Genomic DNA, 15674 nt, shown 5'->3' on the forward strand with positions numbered 1-15674 from the left:
AGGCAGTGACGATGGCTCAGGTGAGTGGGTTCCTGCCACCCACGCAGGAGGCTGGATTGAGTTCACACCTCCAAACCAAGGACCACTGTAGTTATCTGGGGGCTGAGCCATTGGTTCGGAGTGTGTGTCCTCTCTATACTTCCTCTGCTTCTCAAATAGATAAGTTATTTAATTTTTTAAAGATTTGTTTATTTGATAGTTACAGATAGAGAAGAGACAGAAAGAGAGATCTTCTATCTGTTGGTTCATTTCCCAAATGACTGCAACGGCCAAAGCTGGGCTGGTCCGAAGCCAGGAGCCAGGAGCTTCTTCTGGGTCTCCCATGTGGGTGCAGGGGCCCAAGGACTTAGGTCATCCTCCACTGTTTTCCCAAGCGCATTAGCAGGGAGCTGGATTGGAAGCGGAGCAATGGGGACTCGAATCTGTGCCCATATGGGATGCCTGCACTGCAGACAGTGGCTTAACCTGCTACGCCACAGCATCAGCCCCAAATTACTTAATTATTTAAAAAAGGAAGTCAATATGGGGAAGTCAGTATCTTATATGATATTTGAAAATGTTTAGGGGCCGGCACTGTGGCACAGAGGGTTAACGTCCTGGCCTGAAGCGCCCATATCCCATATGGGCGCTGGTTCGAGACTTGGCTGCTCTACTTCTGATCCAGCTCTCTGCTCTATCCTGGGAAAGCAGTAGAGGATGGCCCAGGTGCTTGGGCCCCTGCACCTGCCTGGGAGACCCGGAAGAGGCTCCTGGCTCCTGTAGGATCGGCGCAGCTCCAGCCATTGTGGCCAACTGGGGAGTGAACCAGCGGATGGAAGAGCTCTCTTTCTCTCTCTCTCTCTCTGTAACTCTGACTTTCAAATAAATAAATAAATCTTTAAAAAAATTTTTTTTAAACTAGATATCTAGGTATAATTTAACAAAAAGTTAAGTCATACAGTAAGTGCCAACTGAATACAAAGCACCAAACAAAGATCCTGTAGTGCTTCCTTTCCCTATTTATTTTGTGGTTGCAAACTGATACTTAGTGAACCTTCCAGCAATTCCATTACCAAGAAAAAAAGTGAAATTAAAATCAAATCAAACACCAAAAATCGGTTTAGAATTCACCAAGGCTCGACTGTGTGGCTATCAGCCTGAGCTGTGAGTCGGAGCACCACATGTGGTTTTTCACTGTGTGAGGCCATTCAGAGCACCCCGAGTACCCCCGCACATGTGTGAGTGTTAATGTCCAGGAATGCTCTGTGTAATGTTGCCTGTGTCAAATGATATCTAACCTAAACCAAAGCTCTACTTAGGCATTATGGCAGATCCATTCTACAGTGTGCATTAAAAGGATGAAGTGGTCGGGCCAGTGTTGTAGTGTAGTGGGCGAAGCCACCACCTGCAGTGCTGGCATCCCATATGGGTGCTGGTGTCCTGGGTACACCACTTCCAACCCAGCTCTCTGCCAGTGACCTGGGAAAAGCAGCAGAAGATAGCCAAAGTGTTTGGGCCCCTGCCACCCATGTGGGAGACCCAGAAGAAGCTCCTGACTCCTGGCTCCTGGCTTTGGCCTGGCCCATTGCTGGCCATTGTGGTCATCTAGGAAGTAAACCAGTGGATAGAAGATCTCTCTCTGTCTATCTGTCTCTCTGTAACACTTTCAAAATTAAATGAATAAAAAAAAGATTAAGTAGGTAGCTGTCAAAACTGTAATATAAAAACACCTCCAGAGATATATTGTTAGGTGAAAAATCAAATTGTAGACCAGTATGTATAAAATGCTCATATTTATGTAAAATCCTTAGGTTCACATTTAGTTCTGTGTCGTTATTATGCGAGTTTAACAAGGTCCAGAGAGCTACAGCAGATTGCTAAGAACACAGGTCAGCTCCAGGGTGTGGAGAAAAACTGGACCTGGTGTAAGCTGTATCCTTCGAGGACTCTTTAAAGTGATGGTTATCATTTTTTTGATTTTTTAATTAAAAACGGAGGTGGGGTGGGCAGGCATTTGGCCTGGCCGTTAAGACACTGCGAAGACACCTGTGTTCAGCCTCCGGGTGCCTGGTTTGAGTCCTGGCTCCAGGTGCTGACTCCAGTTTCCTGGCGATGCAGATGCTGGGAGGCAGGGGTGATGGCGCGGGCACTGGGTTTCTGCTGCCCGTGTGGAGACCTGGACTGAGTTCCTGACTCCCAGCTGTGGCTGTGGCCAGGTCCAGTTGCAGGCATCTGGGGAGTGAACCAGCAGAGAGGATCTCTGTCTCTTTGTATCTCTGTCTCTCAAAAAAAAAAAAAAAAAGTAAAAAATGAGAGGGAACTGAAATTACCCACGTTTAGGGCACAGTGAAACTTCAGTGTGGGGGCTAGCCCTGGTTTTAAGGAGTTAGCCCAAGCTAGTGCAGTTCTGGGGCAGGAAGTCCCTGCTCTTGAGGGTTCCCGAGGAAGAGGTTTTCAGAGTCAGACGCCCCTCTGGGAGAGGAGGGTCTTCTGCTTCTTCTCTACCTAGCTAAATAAATAGCAGGTGTTCTAGGAATTTCGTTTCTAGCGGCGTTTCTTCGTTTCTCACAAGGTTTAGAAAATGCCTGCTTCCCTCCCAGGAAAGCCTACACCGTGGCGGTGAAGTCGGTCGTGCTGCCGTCCGCCCCCCCATCTCCTGACCACACCAGGAGTGAAATCATTTGTGCCGGCTTCCTCATCCACGCCGTCGATAGCCGTTCCTGCACCGTAAGCTTGATGAGACATCTGCTCATTGATTTGCTCTTAGAGATAAAGGAAAACCTCAATTTAGCGGGGCTCCCCATTAATTATAATCCTGTCGCTTGTGTCCATGCTAGGAGAATCCCAAGATGAACCTCTCAGACCTTTTCCAGAAGGTCCTGGGGTCTTAGCCTCCCCCACACCACCAAGATTCAGCTCCCAGCTTACGGAAGCTCCAAATCAGTTATAAATTACGGCCTGGGTTTTCTTCTTGACACAGGTGTCTTACTTCAACCAGATGTCTGCTAGCATCCTTCCCTACTTTGCTGGAAATCTGGGCGGCTGGTCCAAGTCCATTGAAGAAGCGGCAGCCTCTTGTATTAAATTCATAGAGAACGCGACTGATGGTGGGTTTCTGAGCGTGTCTTAAGGAGTCAACTGTCAGTCACCTGTCACTTGATTTCTCACTTTTTATCCAAACACCCTTAGCCCTGACACTGGGGAAGTTTCGGGGTCACACAATAACTTATTATCAGCCTAGGGAAAGTGCAGTTTATGAAAAGGTTAAAAACCAAAATGCATCTCAAGTCCACTATCAGTCATTTGGATTGGCAATGAAAGAGGTTTAAAATTCTGCTTTAGAACATCCACGGCTCTGCCTCTTTCAGAGAGAGAATGGAAAGTTACCTGTTGCCATATTGTGCATTCTGTGAAAAAGTACAAATTTAATTACAATGGTCATAAAGCTTTTTTAAGTTGCAGGGTAGAGTGTGTGTTCTGATGATGTGCTGTGAGTTGGCCCGTGCACTAATGTGTGTCATTGTTCCGTGTGCAAGAGACGCCTGTGGTCAGGAGTACCTGACAAGACGTGTTACGTGGTGTAGAGAAGACATTACAACATAATAGAATCCAGTCCATTTCAGTAATAGGAGCTGCTTTGCTAGTGTCCTTAACACAGGTTCGAGGTGGCTGACCCATTTCATATCTATCACTGCACACAGACAAAGCACCTGCAACTTGTGTTGCAGCCCAACTCTTCTTCCAGAGTCTTCTCACAGCACTCTGTGCCCCAGACCCAGCATTCATTATCTGCCCCTCTGATTTGTCTCAACAGATCAGAATCCATCGCGTCAGCCTCAGCAAGACGGCTCGTGACGGCTGCAGGAGCTCCCCGTTAAGTCCAGAGTGTTCCTCAGGTTAGACACTCTCCCTCAGCTCCCCTCTCACTTCCTGCCCATCCATGCACACAGTCCAGGTCTGGTCACAATTCCTTGCATTTGCCTGTTTCGCTGTTTTCCTGTGTATGAACTTTAGACTCAGATACATTTCTTATATTACTGTTGTTAAAGATTTATTTATGGGGCCAGTGCTGTGGTAAAGTCGCCGCAGTGCCGGCATACCATATGGCTGCTGGTTCTAGTCCCAGCTTCTCCTCTTCTGATCCAGCTCTCTGCCATGGCCGGGGAAAGCAGTAGAAGATGGCCCAAGTCCTTGGGCCCCTGCACCCATGTGGGAGACCTGGATGAAACTCCTGGCTCCTGGCTTCGGATCAGCTCAATTCTGGCCATTGCAGCCATTTTGGGAGTGAACCAGTGAGTGGAAGACCTCTCTCTCTGCTTCTCTGTAACTCTGCTTTTCAAATAAATAAAAACAAAGATTGATTTATTTGAAAGGCAGAGAGAGAAAGAGAGATCTTCTGTCTGCTGGTTCATTCCCTAAATGCCTGCCCAGCCTAAAGCCAGGAGGCTGGAACTCTCTCTGTTTCTCCCACATGGGAAGGCAGGGCCCCAAGCACTTGGGCCATCTTCCACGTCTTTCCCACACACATTAACAGGGAGCTGGATTGGAAATAGAGCAGCCAGAAGTGTGTTGCATTGAAGGAATTGACATTTATGTACAATAAGAAGAGTAGATATAGAAATTAAAATGATTATTTATTACATTTTAGAAGGAGGAAGAAAGTTTTTTGAGAATATATTTACCTATTTTTAAGAGAGGAAACAAAACTGAAATAAAGGGCGTGCATTGCACTAAAGCTCTGCACCCTAAAGTCTTAAACCAGGGGAAGTAGAGAAATCGAGACATCCCCAAGCACTGTCTGCCTCACCTTGCTCTTTGAATTCCTATGAATTTATTTATTTTTGGGGTCTCCACGTAATCCTTTCAAGTTGTGCTTGGCCATGGATAGCTGAAACCACAGAAAGCGAGATTATGGGTGAGAGTGATAGGGCACAACCATAACAATACATGTGGACCACCAAACTTTCTAGAAATCACTTTTCTGCTGAATGCTTTTAAGAAAATTCAAAATGATATTTTTTGTAAAGATTTATTTGAAAGGCAGAGTTATAGAAAGAGAGGGAAAGAAAGAAAAAGATACAGAGAATTGGTCTTCCATCCACTGGTTCACTCCCCAAATGGCCACAACAGTTTGGGCTGGGCTGGGCTGGGCAAAAGTCAGGAGCCAGGGGCTTCTTCCAGGTCTTCCACATGGCTGCAGGGCCCAGGAACTTGGGCCATCCTCCGCTGCTTTCCCAGGCACATTAGCAGGGAGCTGGGTCGGAAGTTCAGCAGCCGGGACTAGAATGGGAGCTCATAAGCTATACTGGGGTTGCAGGCGATGGCTGAACCCGCTGCACCACAACTGGTTCCCATCAGAATGATTATTTAATCTTAATTTGAACACCACTAATTTGACCAGCATCATTGACTTTCTTATTTTAAAAAAATTTTACTTATTTGTTTAAGAGGTAGAGTTAAAGACAGAGAGAGAGACAGAGAGAAAGGTTTTCGATCCACTGGGTCACTCCCCAAATGGCCACAATGGCCGGAACTGAGCCATTCTGAAGCCAGGAGGCAAGAGCTTCTTAGGGGTCTCCCACACAGGTGCAGCGGCCCAGGTACTTGGGCCATCTTCTACTGCTTTCCCAGGCCATAGCAGAGAACCGGATCAGAAGAGGAGCAGCCAGGACTAGAACCGGCGCCCAGACGGGATGCCAGCGCCGCAGGTGGAGGTTTAGCCCACTATGCCATAGCACTGGCCCCAGCATCGTCTGCTTTCTGTGGATTAATTAAAGGGACCTGGATATAGTTTTGAAAATGGAATAAATATATAACATATACCTGCATTGTTCAGTGTGGGAGCCACCAGCCACATCTGCTATTTAAGTTAAAATTAGGGGCCGGCACTGTGGGCAGGTCCTGTGTGTGTCCCATGTTCACCCCCCTGTCCCAAACAGTGCCTTCCACGCTTTCTAAAAGAATTCACCCGTGTGCTCTGAACGCAGGCAAGGGCCCGTCACCTGGCTCTGCCTTGAATCCTTCCGCAGTCTCAGCTGAAGTCTCGTTTCCAGGATTCCTGCACCTCCGAGACTTTGAAGGCTGCGACAGAGAAAGATGGCAATGCTTCGGGCAGCACTCGGGAGGTGGCGGTGTACTGCCTGAAACAGTGCCGCGACGCCCGGGGGCGTGCTGGCCCTGGAGTTCGGGGGCAGTCCTTGGGGCGCGTCCCCCTCTGAAGTGAGAGTCTCCTCACGCTTCCATGGAGTGAGCATCGAGCTGGCTTTGCACCCGACACTTGTAGGTACTACGTGTTCAACCAGACCGGAAACATACTGGTCATGCCATAAGTAAGCAAATAAATACTCTGAATGTCAGGAGGTGTGTTACTGGGAAGAGTAAGGGAAATGGTTGCTGGGGGGGAGGGGGAGTGGCAGTGTTTATTGATATTAAAATTAGGTGGGCCCAGTAAGCTTCACTGAGGAGACAAAGCAGAGAAACTGGCAAGGCTTTAAGCAAACTCAACTGTGGTCATCAGCCATACCCCCTGCAGACCAGGGAGAGAGGCACGAGCAAAAATGTGGCCATGCTAATTCTTTCCTTTGGACTTCATAGTATCCTGGAAGAATGCTCGAGATTTTTTTCATAGTAAGGGTTTTCAAGTGCTAAGGACTGAAAGCTTTTGATTAAGAAAAGAGACACCTGGCCGGGGCCGCCGTGGCTTAACAGGCTAATCCTCTGCCTTGCGACGCTGGCACACCAGGTTCTAGTCCCGTTCAGGGCGCCGGATTCTGTCCCAGTTGCCCCTCTTCCAGGCCAGCTCTCTGCTATGGCCCGGGAAGGCAGTGGAGGATGGCCCAAGTGCTTGGGCCCTGCACCGTCATGGGAAACCAGGAGAAGCACCTGGCTCCTGGCTTCGGATCAGCACGATGCGCCGGCCGCAGCGGCCATTGGAGGGTGAACCAACGGCAAAAAGGAAGACCTTCCTCTCTGTCTCTCTCTCTATCCACTCTGCCTGTAAAAAAAAAAAAAAAAAAAGAAGAAGAAAAGAAAAGATACTCCTTCCTATTGGTTCTTCCTGGCTTTAATGCAGCTGAGTTCATTTTTTTCTATTCATTTTGTTTTAGAACAAATCTAGAGAAAGAAATGTGAAAATTGATTATGGAGTCCTCTTGTACTCAGACACTGTTAGAGAATGATGGATGACAATTTTAATGAAAGTTAGAAGAAGCTAGAATATTTTTATGCATGCCATACATGATTTTGTTTGTATTTTTCCATGCACGTTTCAGAAAAAATCATGGACAATGGTAGCAGTAGTAGTTTGTGGTTTAGAGTAAGTTACGAGCATGAGAGCTGTGACCACCTTTGCACCTGTGAAGGTAACGTGAACCACTGGGTCGGGCGATGCCCTGCTCGCTGTTGCTGGGGGATGACGCTGCTAGACTTCTTGCCTCCCAGTTCCGAGCAGTTCCTGCAGCTAGTCCCGTGACAGCAAGGTAGGTCAGGGTGACCCCAGCCTCACCTCTGTGTAACTGCTCGTTCTCTGGGAAGAAGTTAGGCCGGCTTGTTTGCTGCTTTTTAGAGTGCTTGCTACTAGTTCAAAAAATGTTGGTCCCTGGCCCCCTGAGTTGTGACATAAAATCCACAGTGAGCGTGCATCTAGGTCCCTCTTGTCACTACAGTGGAACCGGGCGTTGGGGGGAAGGCAGCACCGGTCTGCTGATACCGGGCTGCTTGCTGTGTCGTGAGGAACACACCTTTGTCCGGTGTGTTCCTTTGAGCCAGGAGTCTGCTGTGTTCTGCCAAGATTCTCAGAGTGATAACAGGCTAACTGCCGGCTTACTGGGAGTTCCAGACCCTTCACCGTTCTTAGCAATGACCCTACTCTAGATTCAAGAGTCGGACAAGTCTCCAATCTAAACATGCCTTTCTGATTTTGTACCGGCGATGATCAAGTGCCGTGGTGACAGTTACAAACCCGACACCATTTGGTGACACACATAGGGACACTGGAAAATGGGAATGGGTATTTCTACCCAGGGCGCCCCGCCTTGTCCTCCGGCCCTTTGACCTGTCAAGGTGTACGATCCATCGCTGTGCTCGCTCCCCAGAGAACACCGCACCTCTCTCCTGCCACTCGGCTTCCCAGACGAGACCCCCAGATGCCCATGCCCTGCCCTGCTCTGAGAAGCTGAGAATCGTGCGTTGGTCTCCCTTTCAATGGGCGACCACAAATCACAAAGAGTATTCAGGAGCCTGGGAATCCTACATTTCCCTTCAGCTTCTCACGTCTCCCACCCCGCTCAGCGTGTGGACTCTAGGAAACGCGTCCTTAAGAAAGCACAGCCATTAGGTAAGGGTCGCCTCGTAGTCCTCCCCTCTGCCTTCCCTCCAGTTCCAGCGGGTGAGGCAGTTGTCAGCCACCAGCAGCGAGCACTTCCATCCACTGTTCACTCCCCAGCTGCCCACAACAGCCCCAGGCTGGGGATCCAAAGCTGGCGACAAGAACTGAATCCAGATCTCCCACGTGAGTGACAGAAGCCCAGTGTCCGGAGCCAACAGCAGTGTCTGTATGAGCAGGAAGCTGGGGTCAGGAGCAGAGCCAGGACTGCAACCCAGGTGCTCTAACGGGCCACCTGTGCACGCTCACTTGTGTCTGCACCATGAGGCCAAACGCCCTTCTCTAACCTTCCCCAGGGCTTCCCGCCTTCCACCTCCCTTTTCTGTGTATCAGGAGTTCCTTTACCTCCCCTGGGGTATTTCTGTACCCACCAGTGTCTCTTGTTTTGCGACAAAACAAAAAAGCAAGCAGCACTCTGACCCCACCCAGCTCCGTTCGGTCTCCGTTCGGTCGTCTGTAAATGAGGCCTTGCACGGCTTTCACTGTTCTCCCCTGTAGAACATCTGAGTCCTCCCCGTGCCCAGTCTAAGGCGCGGGTTCTCGACGTAGGAGCTTCTGACCGGCTCCAGGGGAGGAGGCTGGCTCCTTCTCTTGGCAACATCTCCTCTCCTTGGCTGCACCATGCTGTACCCCGAGGTGTCCCCACCGCACAGTCACTGTTTCAGCCCCCTCCTGTGCTGCTTTTTCTCCATCAGACGTCCCACTGTTAGGCTGCCCCAGGGCTCCGGACTTGATCTCTTCTCTGTCTCCACTCCTCAGTGAGTCTGCCCAGGGCTTGAATTCCCAAAGCCGTCCTCTTGCCAACCACTCCCATATCTGGGAAGCCTGAACCCCATCCTTGCGTGTTTGTCTGCTCCCTTGATGTTTCCACTACGCCAGTGGTCATCGCAGTCGGCGTTTCCCAAGCAGTTGTCTTGGTTCTGGCACCTTTCCCTCTGCCAAATTCCTTTCCTGGGGCAAGTGGTCTTGGCTCCATGTTAATATTATCAGGGCCTGACCACACGTAATCAGTGCAGCCCCCGCACCTCCGACCCAGAGCAGCCGCTTCTCTCCCCTCCCTTCACGCTTCTCAGCCCTGCAGCCTGCTCACACCCACGTCTCTTCACAGCCATGCACAATCTTGCACATCACAGGGGAGGACCAGAGTCTGCGCATGGTCTGTATGGGTCAGCTCAGAGGTGTTCCCGCTCGCACCATCCCCACCTCCGGGAATGCAGTGTAACTTTCTGCTTCCTGTCTCTGGGCTTGGCCACGTGACTCTTCAAGGGAGTGGTAGCAACCAGCGGCATGAAAATGTGTTAGCAAAGGGGCTCTCCCTCTTACATCTATGCCACGGGAAAGAGAAATACATGCCAGGGTTAGCCTTCCAACCCCAGGAAAAGGAAGAGAAGGGAACAGAGTTCCGTCATCTGAGCCCGGCTTCAGTGAACCAAGCGCGAATCAAGCTGCTGCTGAGATTCGCAGAGCTGCCTCAGCCCAGCCGAGACCTCTGACCCAGGCCTGGGCTAAAAGCAAGTGCTTGTGACCGACTGTTCGTGGCTGAGATGCTTGTGACCGGCTGTACGTGGCTGAGATGCTTGTGACTGACTGTATGTGGCTGAGATGCTTGTGACCGACTGTACGTGGCTGAGATGCTTGTGACCGACTGTACGTGGCTGAGATGCTTGTGATCGGCTCTACGTGGCTGAGATGTTTGTGACCGAGTGTACGTGGCTGAGATGTTTGTGACCGAGTGTACGTGGCTGAGATGCTTGTGATCGGCTGTACAGGGCTGAGATGCTTGTGACCAACTGTACAGGGCTGAGATGCTTGTGACCGACTGTTCGTGGCTGAGATGCTTGTGATTGGCTGTACGTGGCTGAGATGCTTGTGACCGACTGTACATGGCTGAGATGCTTGTGACGGACTGTACGTGGCTGAGATGCTTGTGACCGGCTCTACGTGGCTGAGATGCTTGTGACCAACTGTACGTGGCTGAGATGCTTGTGACCAACTGTACAGGGCTGAGATGCTTGTGACCGGCTGTACAGGGCTGAGATGCTTGTGACCGGCTGTACGTGGCTGAGATGCTTGTGATCGGCTGTACGTGGCTGAGATGCTTGTGACCGGCTGTACGTGGCTGAGATGTTTGTGACCGGCTGTACGTGGCTGAGATGCTTGTGACCGGCTGTACGTGGCTGAGATGTTTGTGACCGGCTGTACGTGGCTGAGATGTTTGTGACCGGCTGTACGTGGCTGAGATGCTTGTGACCGACTGCACGTGGCTGAGATGCTTGTGACCGACTGCACGTGGCTGAGATGCTTGTGACCGACTGTACGTGGCTGAGATGCTTGTGACCGACTGTACAGGGCTGAGATGCTTGTGACTGACTGTACGTGGCTGAGATGCTTGTGATCGGCTGTACGTGGCTGAGATGCTTGTGACCGACTGTACAGGGCTGAGATGCTTGTGACCGACTGTACAGGGCTGAGATGCTTGTGATTGGCTGTACGTGGCTGAGATGCTTGTGATTGGCTGTACGTGGCTGAGATGCTTGTGATTGGCTGTACGTGGCTGAGATGCTTGTGACCGGCTGTACGTGGCTGAAATGCTTGTGACCGACTGCACGTGGCTGAGATGCTTGTGACCGGCTGTACGTGGCTGAGATGCTTGTGACCGGCTGTACGTGGCTGAGATGCTTGTGATCGGCTGTACGTGGCTGAGATGCTTGTGATCGGCTGTACGTGGCTGAGATGCTTGTGACCGGCTGTACGTGGCTGAGATGCTTGTGACCGACTGTATGTGGCTGAGATGCTTGTGATTGGCTGTATGTGGCTGAGATGCTTGTGACCGGCTGTACGTGGCTGAGATTCAGTGCCTGTTACTTGGCAGTCAGCAATGACAGGGCTCACAAAACACGACTCTGGTTCACTGTCTGGTCTTCCGCTAGTGTGTCCCGCACTTCTTGCCGGCAGTACTGTCCTCTGCTGTTTCTGACCGCTACCTGCTCCTTAGTGTAACTGCCCTGTCTGTCCCTCACCACAGGACGCGTAAGCCTTCGTCCCTCACCTGCTCCTGGTGTTCTTGTAAGGTCCTGTTCTTCTTGCTCTAAGACACCCTTCCAGGGAGCAGGTGTGTAGCCTAGTGATGACGACGCTGGTTAGGATGCCTGTGTCCCCCATCTGTGTGCCTGCGTCCCAGGCTCTGGCTCCTGACTGCGGCTGCTATTGTAGACCGTGAGAGGCAGCGGTAATGGCTCAAGCGACTGGGTTCCTGACACCCGCGTGGGAGACCTGGAGTGCGTTCCCAGTTCCTCCCATCCTGGCAGTGGTGGGCATTTGGGGAGCCCCCAGCAGGTTCATACTCATTCTCTCACTCTCTCCCTCCCCCCCTCGGCCTTTCTGCCTCTCAAATAGCTTTTTATAAAGATTTAGAGACGGGCGTTTGGCCTCATGGTGCAGACACAAGTGAGCGTGCACAGGTGGCACGTTAGAGCACCTGGGTTGCAGTCCTGGCTCTGCTCCTGACCCCAGCTTCCTGCTCATACAGACACTGCTGTTGGCTCCGGACACTGGGCTTCTGTCACTCAGGTGGGAGATCTGGATTCAGTTCTTGTCGCCAGCTTTGGATCCCCAGGCTGGGGCTGTTGTGGGCAGCTGGGGAGTGAACAGTGGATGGAAGCGCTCACTCTCTCTGCCTGTCAAATAAACAAATAAGTAAATATTTTGAAAAATAATTAGGATATTTGATATGAAGAAAAGATTTTTTACAAAATTCAGAAGGGATCTTCTGAGCCCGTATTTAGAATTGAAATTCCCTTCCCCCAAGAATCCGCTTTCTACCTTGTTTTCATTTTTCTTTTTAACATTTGCCCTTATCTAATGTATTATTAATACTTTTTTTTTTTGACAGGCAGAGTGGACAGTGAGAGACAGGGAGAAAGGTCTTCCTTTACCATTGGTTCACCCTCCAATGGCCACTGCGGCCGGTGTGCTGCGGCCGGCGCACCGCACTAATCCAAAGCCAGGAGCCAGGTGCTTCTCCTGGTCTCCCATGCGGGTGCAGGGCCCAATGACTTGGACCATCTTCCACTGCACTCCTGGGGCCACAGCAGAGACAACTGGGACAGAATCCGGCGCCCCGTCCGGGACTAGAACCCCGTGTGTGGGCGCCGCAGGTGGAGGATTAGCCTAGTGAGCCGCGGCACCGGCCAATTTATTATTAATACTTACCATTATCATATTATGCATGTTAGTAATTAGTATAGCATGTATTTAAAACTTAACTTTATCTAATGTGTTACATACTTAATACTTACCATTATCTTTTTTTTTTTTTAACAGGCAGGGTTAGACAGTGAGACAGAGAGAAAGGTCTTCCTTCTGTTGGTTCACCCCCCAAGTGGCTGCTATGGCTGGTGTTGTGGCCAGCACGCTGCACCAATCCGAAGCCAGGAGCCAGGTGCTTCCTCCTGGTCTCCCATGTGGGTGCAGAGCCCAAGCACTTGGGCCATCCTCCACTGCCTTCCTGGCCACAGCAGAGAGCTGGAATGGAAGAGGGGCAACCAGGACAGAAAACGGCACCCCAACCAGGACTAGAACCCGGGGTGCTGGCGCTGCAGGAGGAGGATTAGGCTAGTGAGCTGCGGCGCTGGCAATACTTACCATTATCTAATGTATTATGTATTTTACCTAGTTTTTGTCTGTCATTCCCAGTTAGAATGCTCTGAACTTCATGAGAGCCAAGCTAGCTGCCTTTTTCATCATTTTTTCCCCAGGATGTATACATAATATTACCTGGGGGCTGGCATTTTAACACAGCAGATAAAGCTACTGCTTGAGATGTCAGCATCCCATATGGGTGCCAGTGTGCGTCCCAGCTGCTCCATTTCTGACCCAGCTCCCTGCTCATGGCCTGGGAAAAGCAGCAGATGGCTTAAGTGCTTGGGCCCCTGCCACCCACGTGGCAGACCAGGAGGAAGCTCCTGGCTCCTGGCTGTAGCCTGGCCCAGCACTGGCCATTGGGGCCACGTGGGGAGTGAACCAGTGGATGGAAGATCTCTCTTGGCCATTCACTCTTTCTTGGTAACCTTTCAAAATAAATAAATAAATAAGTTTTTTTTAAAAAAAAAAAAAAAAGACAATATTACCTAGCATGTACAGGTATTCTATAACTTTTCTTTGAATAAAACCCCCATCTTCCCCATCTCAGTGACAAAGTCTAAAAGTTTAAAGTTTGTTTCTTTTCTCTTCACAAGAACAATAAAGTAGAAGGCGTGTATGCTACGTTATCTGTAAGTCGCCCATTGTCCTTCCTCTTTGGGCAGTATTTGCTTCACTTTATCCACACACAGGCTCGTGTGTTTGCATCCCATTCTCTCTTGTGTTGTGGACTTGGCATCTCACATAACTGGCTGCTGCCCCAGTACAACACTGAGAATTTTCTTTAGTGAGGAGCTTCTCGTGGTAAATTCTGTTTTATTTACCTTTGATGAGTTTAGCTTTGGCTTATTCTTATAAATAGAATTTCAGTGGGCATACAGGGCTAAGTTGGAAATCCTGGCACAGTGGAGTTCTGTCTCCTGACTGCACTACTTTGCCCGTGGTGTAGCAAGTTGTTCTTCCTTTTAGGTAATGCCTTTCCTCTCTGAATGATTGTAAATTTCCTCTTTATGTTGGGGTTCCTCACCATAACCCCTAACTATACACATTTTTTACTTGCTTGGGATATATTGAACTTCTGGAAGGAAAAACAGATCCTCAACAATTCTAAGAAAATTCTTGACCGCTTGTAGTTGTCTCTCTTCTGTTATAAACTTGTGAGACTTTCTCATTCTACCCTGAATGTTTGTTAATATGTTCTCTCTCTCTCTGTGTGTGTGTGTGTGTGTAGTGATTCTCACAACCTTCTATAATGAATTTGAGATAATTTCTTTGGATCTATCTTCTAGTTCAGGGATTCTGTTTGCCGAGTCATTTTTTACCTAAAATTGACTTTTTAATTTCAGTTATTCTATTTTTTAATTCTAAAAAATTCAGTTGGTTAGTTTTCAAATGTTCAGTTTCTGCTGTTTTTTTTTTTTAATTTTTGTTTTATTTATTTCAGAGACAAATAGCTATATATGTATAGAGGTGACAGAGGAAGTTCCCGACTGCTGGTTCACTTCCCAAGCACTCACAATGTTTGGGGCTTGTCCAAGCCAAAGCTGATGCCAGGAACTCGATGCAGGTCTCCCACAGGGAGGGGTTTCTGGTAAGCCAGGAGCTCAGTCTCCTGAGCCGTCACTGCCTCACCCCAGGGTCCTCTGCCGGGAGCTGGAGTGAAGAGCCAAGGGCAGGTGTTAGTCTCGGGCACTCCGACGTGGGACACGGGCATCTTACCTGGAGTCTAAACACCCTCCCCTGTTGTTGCTGTCTGTAACGATCTCTGCTTCGCCACTCAGATTATCAACATCATTTCCTCTCTTTCTTTAAATAGATGAGGTGAATATTTGTCACACCCCGATTCACAAGCTGGAGCCCTAACCCCCAAAGGTGACAGCGCGAGGTGGGGCCTTTGGAAGCTGATTCAGTCCCAGAAGCAGGGCCCTGGCGAATGGGGTCAGCGCCCAGAGCAGAGACCCAAGACAGCTTGTTGCCTCTTTCCCATGGGAGGGCACAGCAAGATGGTGCCATCTGTGAACCACAGCACGGGCCCTCATCTGCCATGGAACCTGCTGGCACCCTGCCCTTGGCCTTCCCGGCCTCCCGAGCTGTGGGGTAGCTTCTGCTGTTGCTAGGCGCCCAGGCAGCGGTGTTCCATGACAGTGGCCAACGGGGATGAGACACGAGTGTCCTTGCTCAGGTTTTGTGCTTGATACTTCCACAATCCGAACAATCAGGGCGGTTCCACCACCCGTGTGTGCTGCCTGGCGTTCGTGACGTCTTGTTTTCCTCTGTCTCCTGTGGTTCCATCGTGGACCCTGACCCCCTGCAGTTTGTGTGGATTCCTTGAGGGCTAGGCTAGGTCAGAGCTGAGGGCTGTTGGCATAGGCTGTGAGGTTTCTGCCCAGTTGTGGGTCCTTTTTAAATTAAGATCTCAAACAGGCCACTTGGGCCAGATAAGCAGTGGGAATTCAGGCGGCCAGCCCGGTGCTGCCCCATTGGGGTTTCAGGTTCTCAGAGAATGGTCTTTCCGTGTGGCTGCATGGCAAGGTGGGGACAGTCAATGGGTTTTCTGTCACGGCGGGCTCATGTTTATTTCCCATGCATCCTCCAGTGAGGAAAATGCCCTTTTGTCTCTGCTCAATGCAGAGCTCTTCCACGGTACTGCTCATGTTTCATTTTATTTATT

General features: G+C 49.9%; 1 protein-coding gene across 1 annotated transcript in view; it reads left to right on the forward strand.

Annotated features, from left to right (window-relative positions):
- ACOT12 (acyl-CoA thioesterase 12) overlaps positions 1 to 6335 on the forward strand; it is a 44924-nt gene extending 38589 nt beyond the window's left edge. The window contains exons 14-17 of the mRNA XM_062212482.1: positions 2580 to 2706; positions 2960 to 3086; positions 3794 to 3875; positions 6033 to 6335. Of these exons, the coding sequence (XP_062068466.1) occupies positions 2580 to 2706; positions 2960 to 3086; positions 3794 to 3834 (295 nt within the window). The 3' untranslated portion in view covers positions 3835 to 3875; positions 6033 to 6335. The remainder of the gene's footprint in view (positions 1 to 2579; positions 2707 to 2959; positions 3087 to 3793; positions 3876 to 6032) is intronic.
- The last annotated feature ends 9339 nt before the right edge of the window (positions 6336 to 15674 follow it).

Source organism: Lepus europaeus, chromosome 15 (assembly GCF_033115175.1).
Source record: "Lepus europaeus isolate LE1 chromosome 15, mLepTim1.pri, whole genome shotgun sequence".
NCBI lineage: Eukaryota > Metazoa > Chordata > Mammalia > Lagomorpha > Leporidae > Lepus > Lepus europaeus.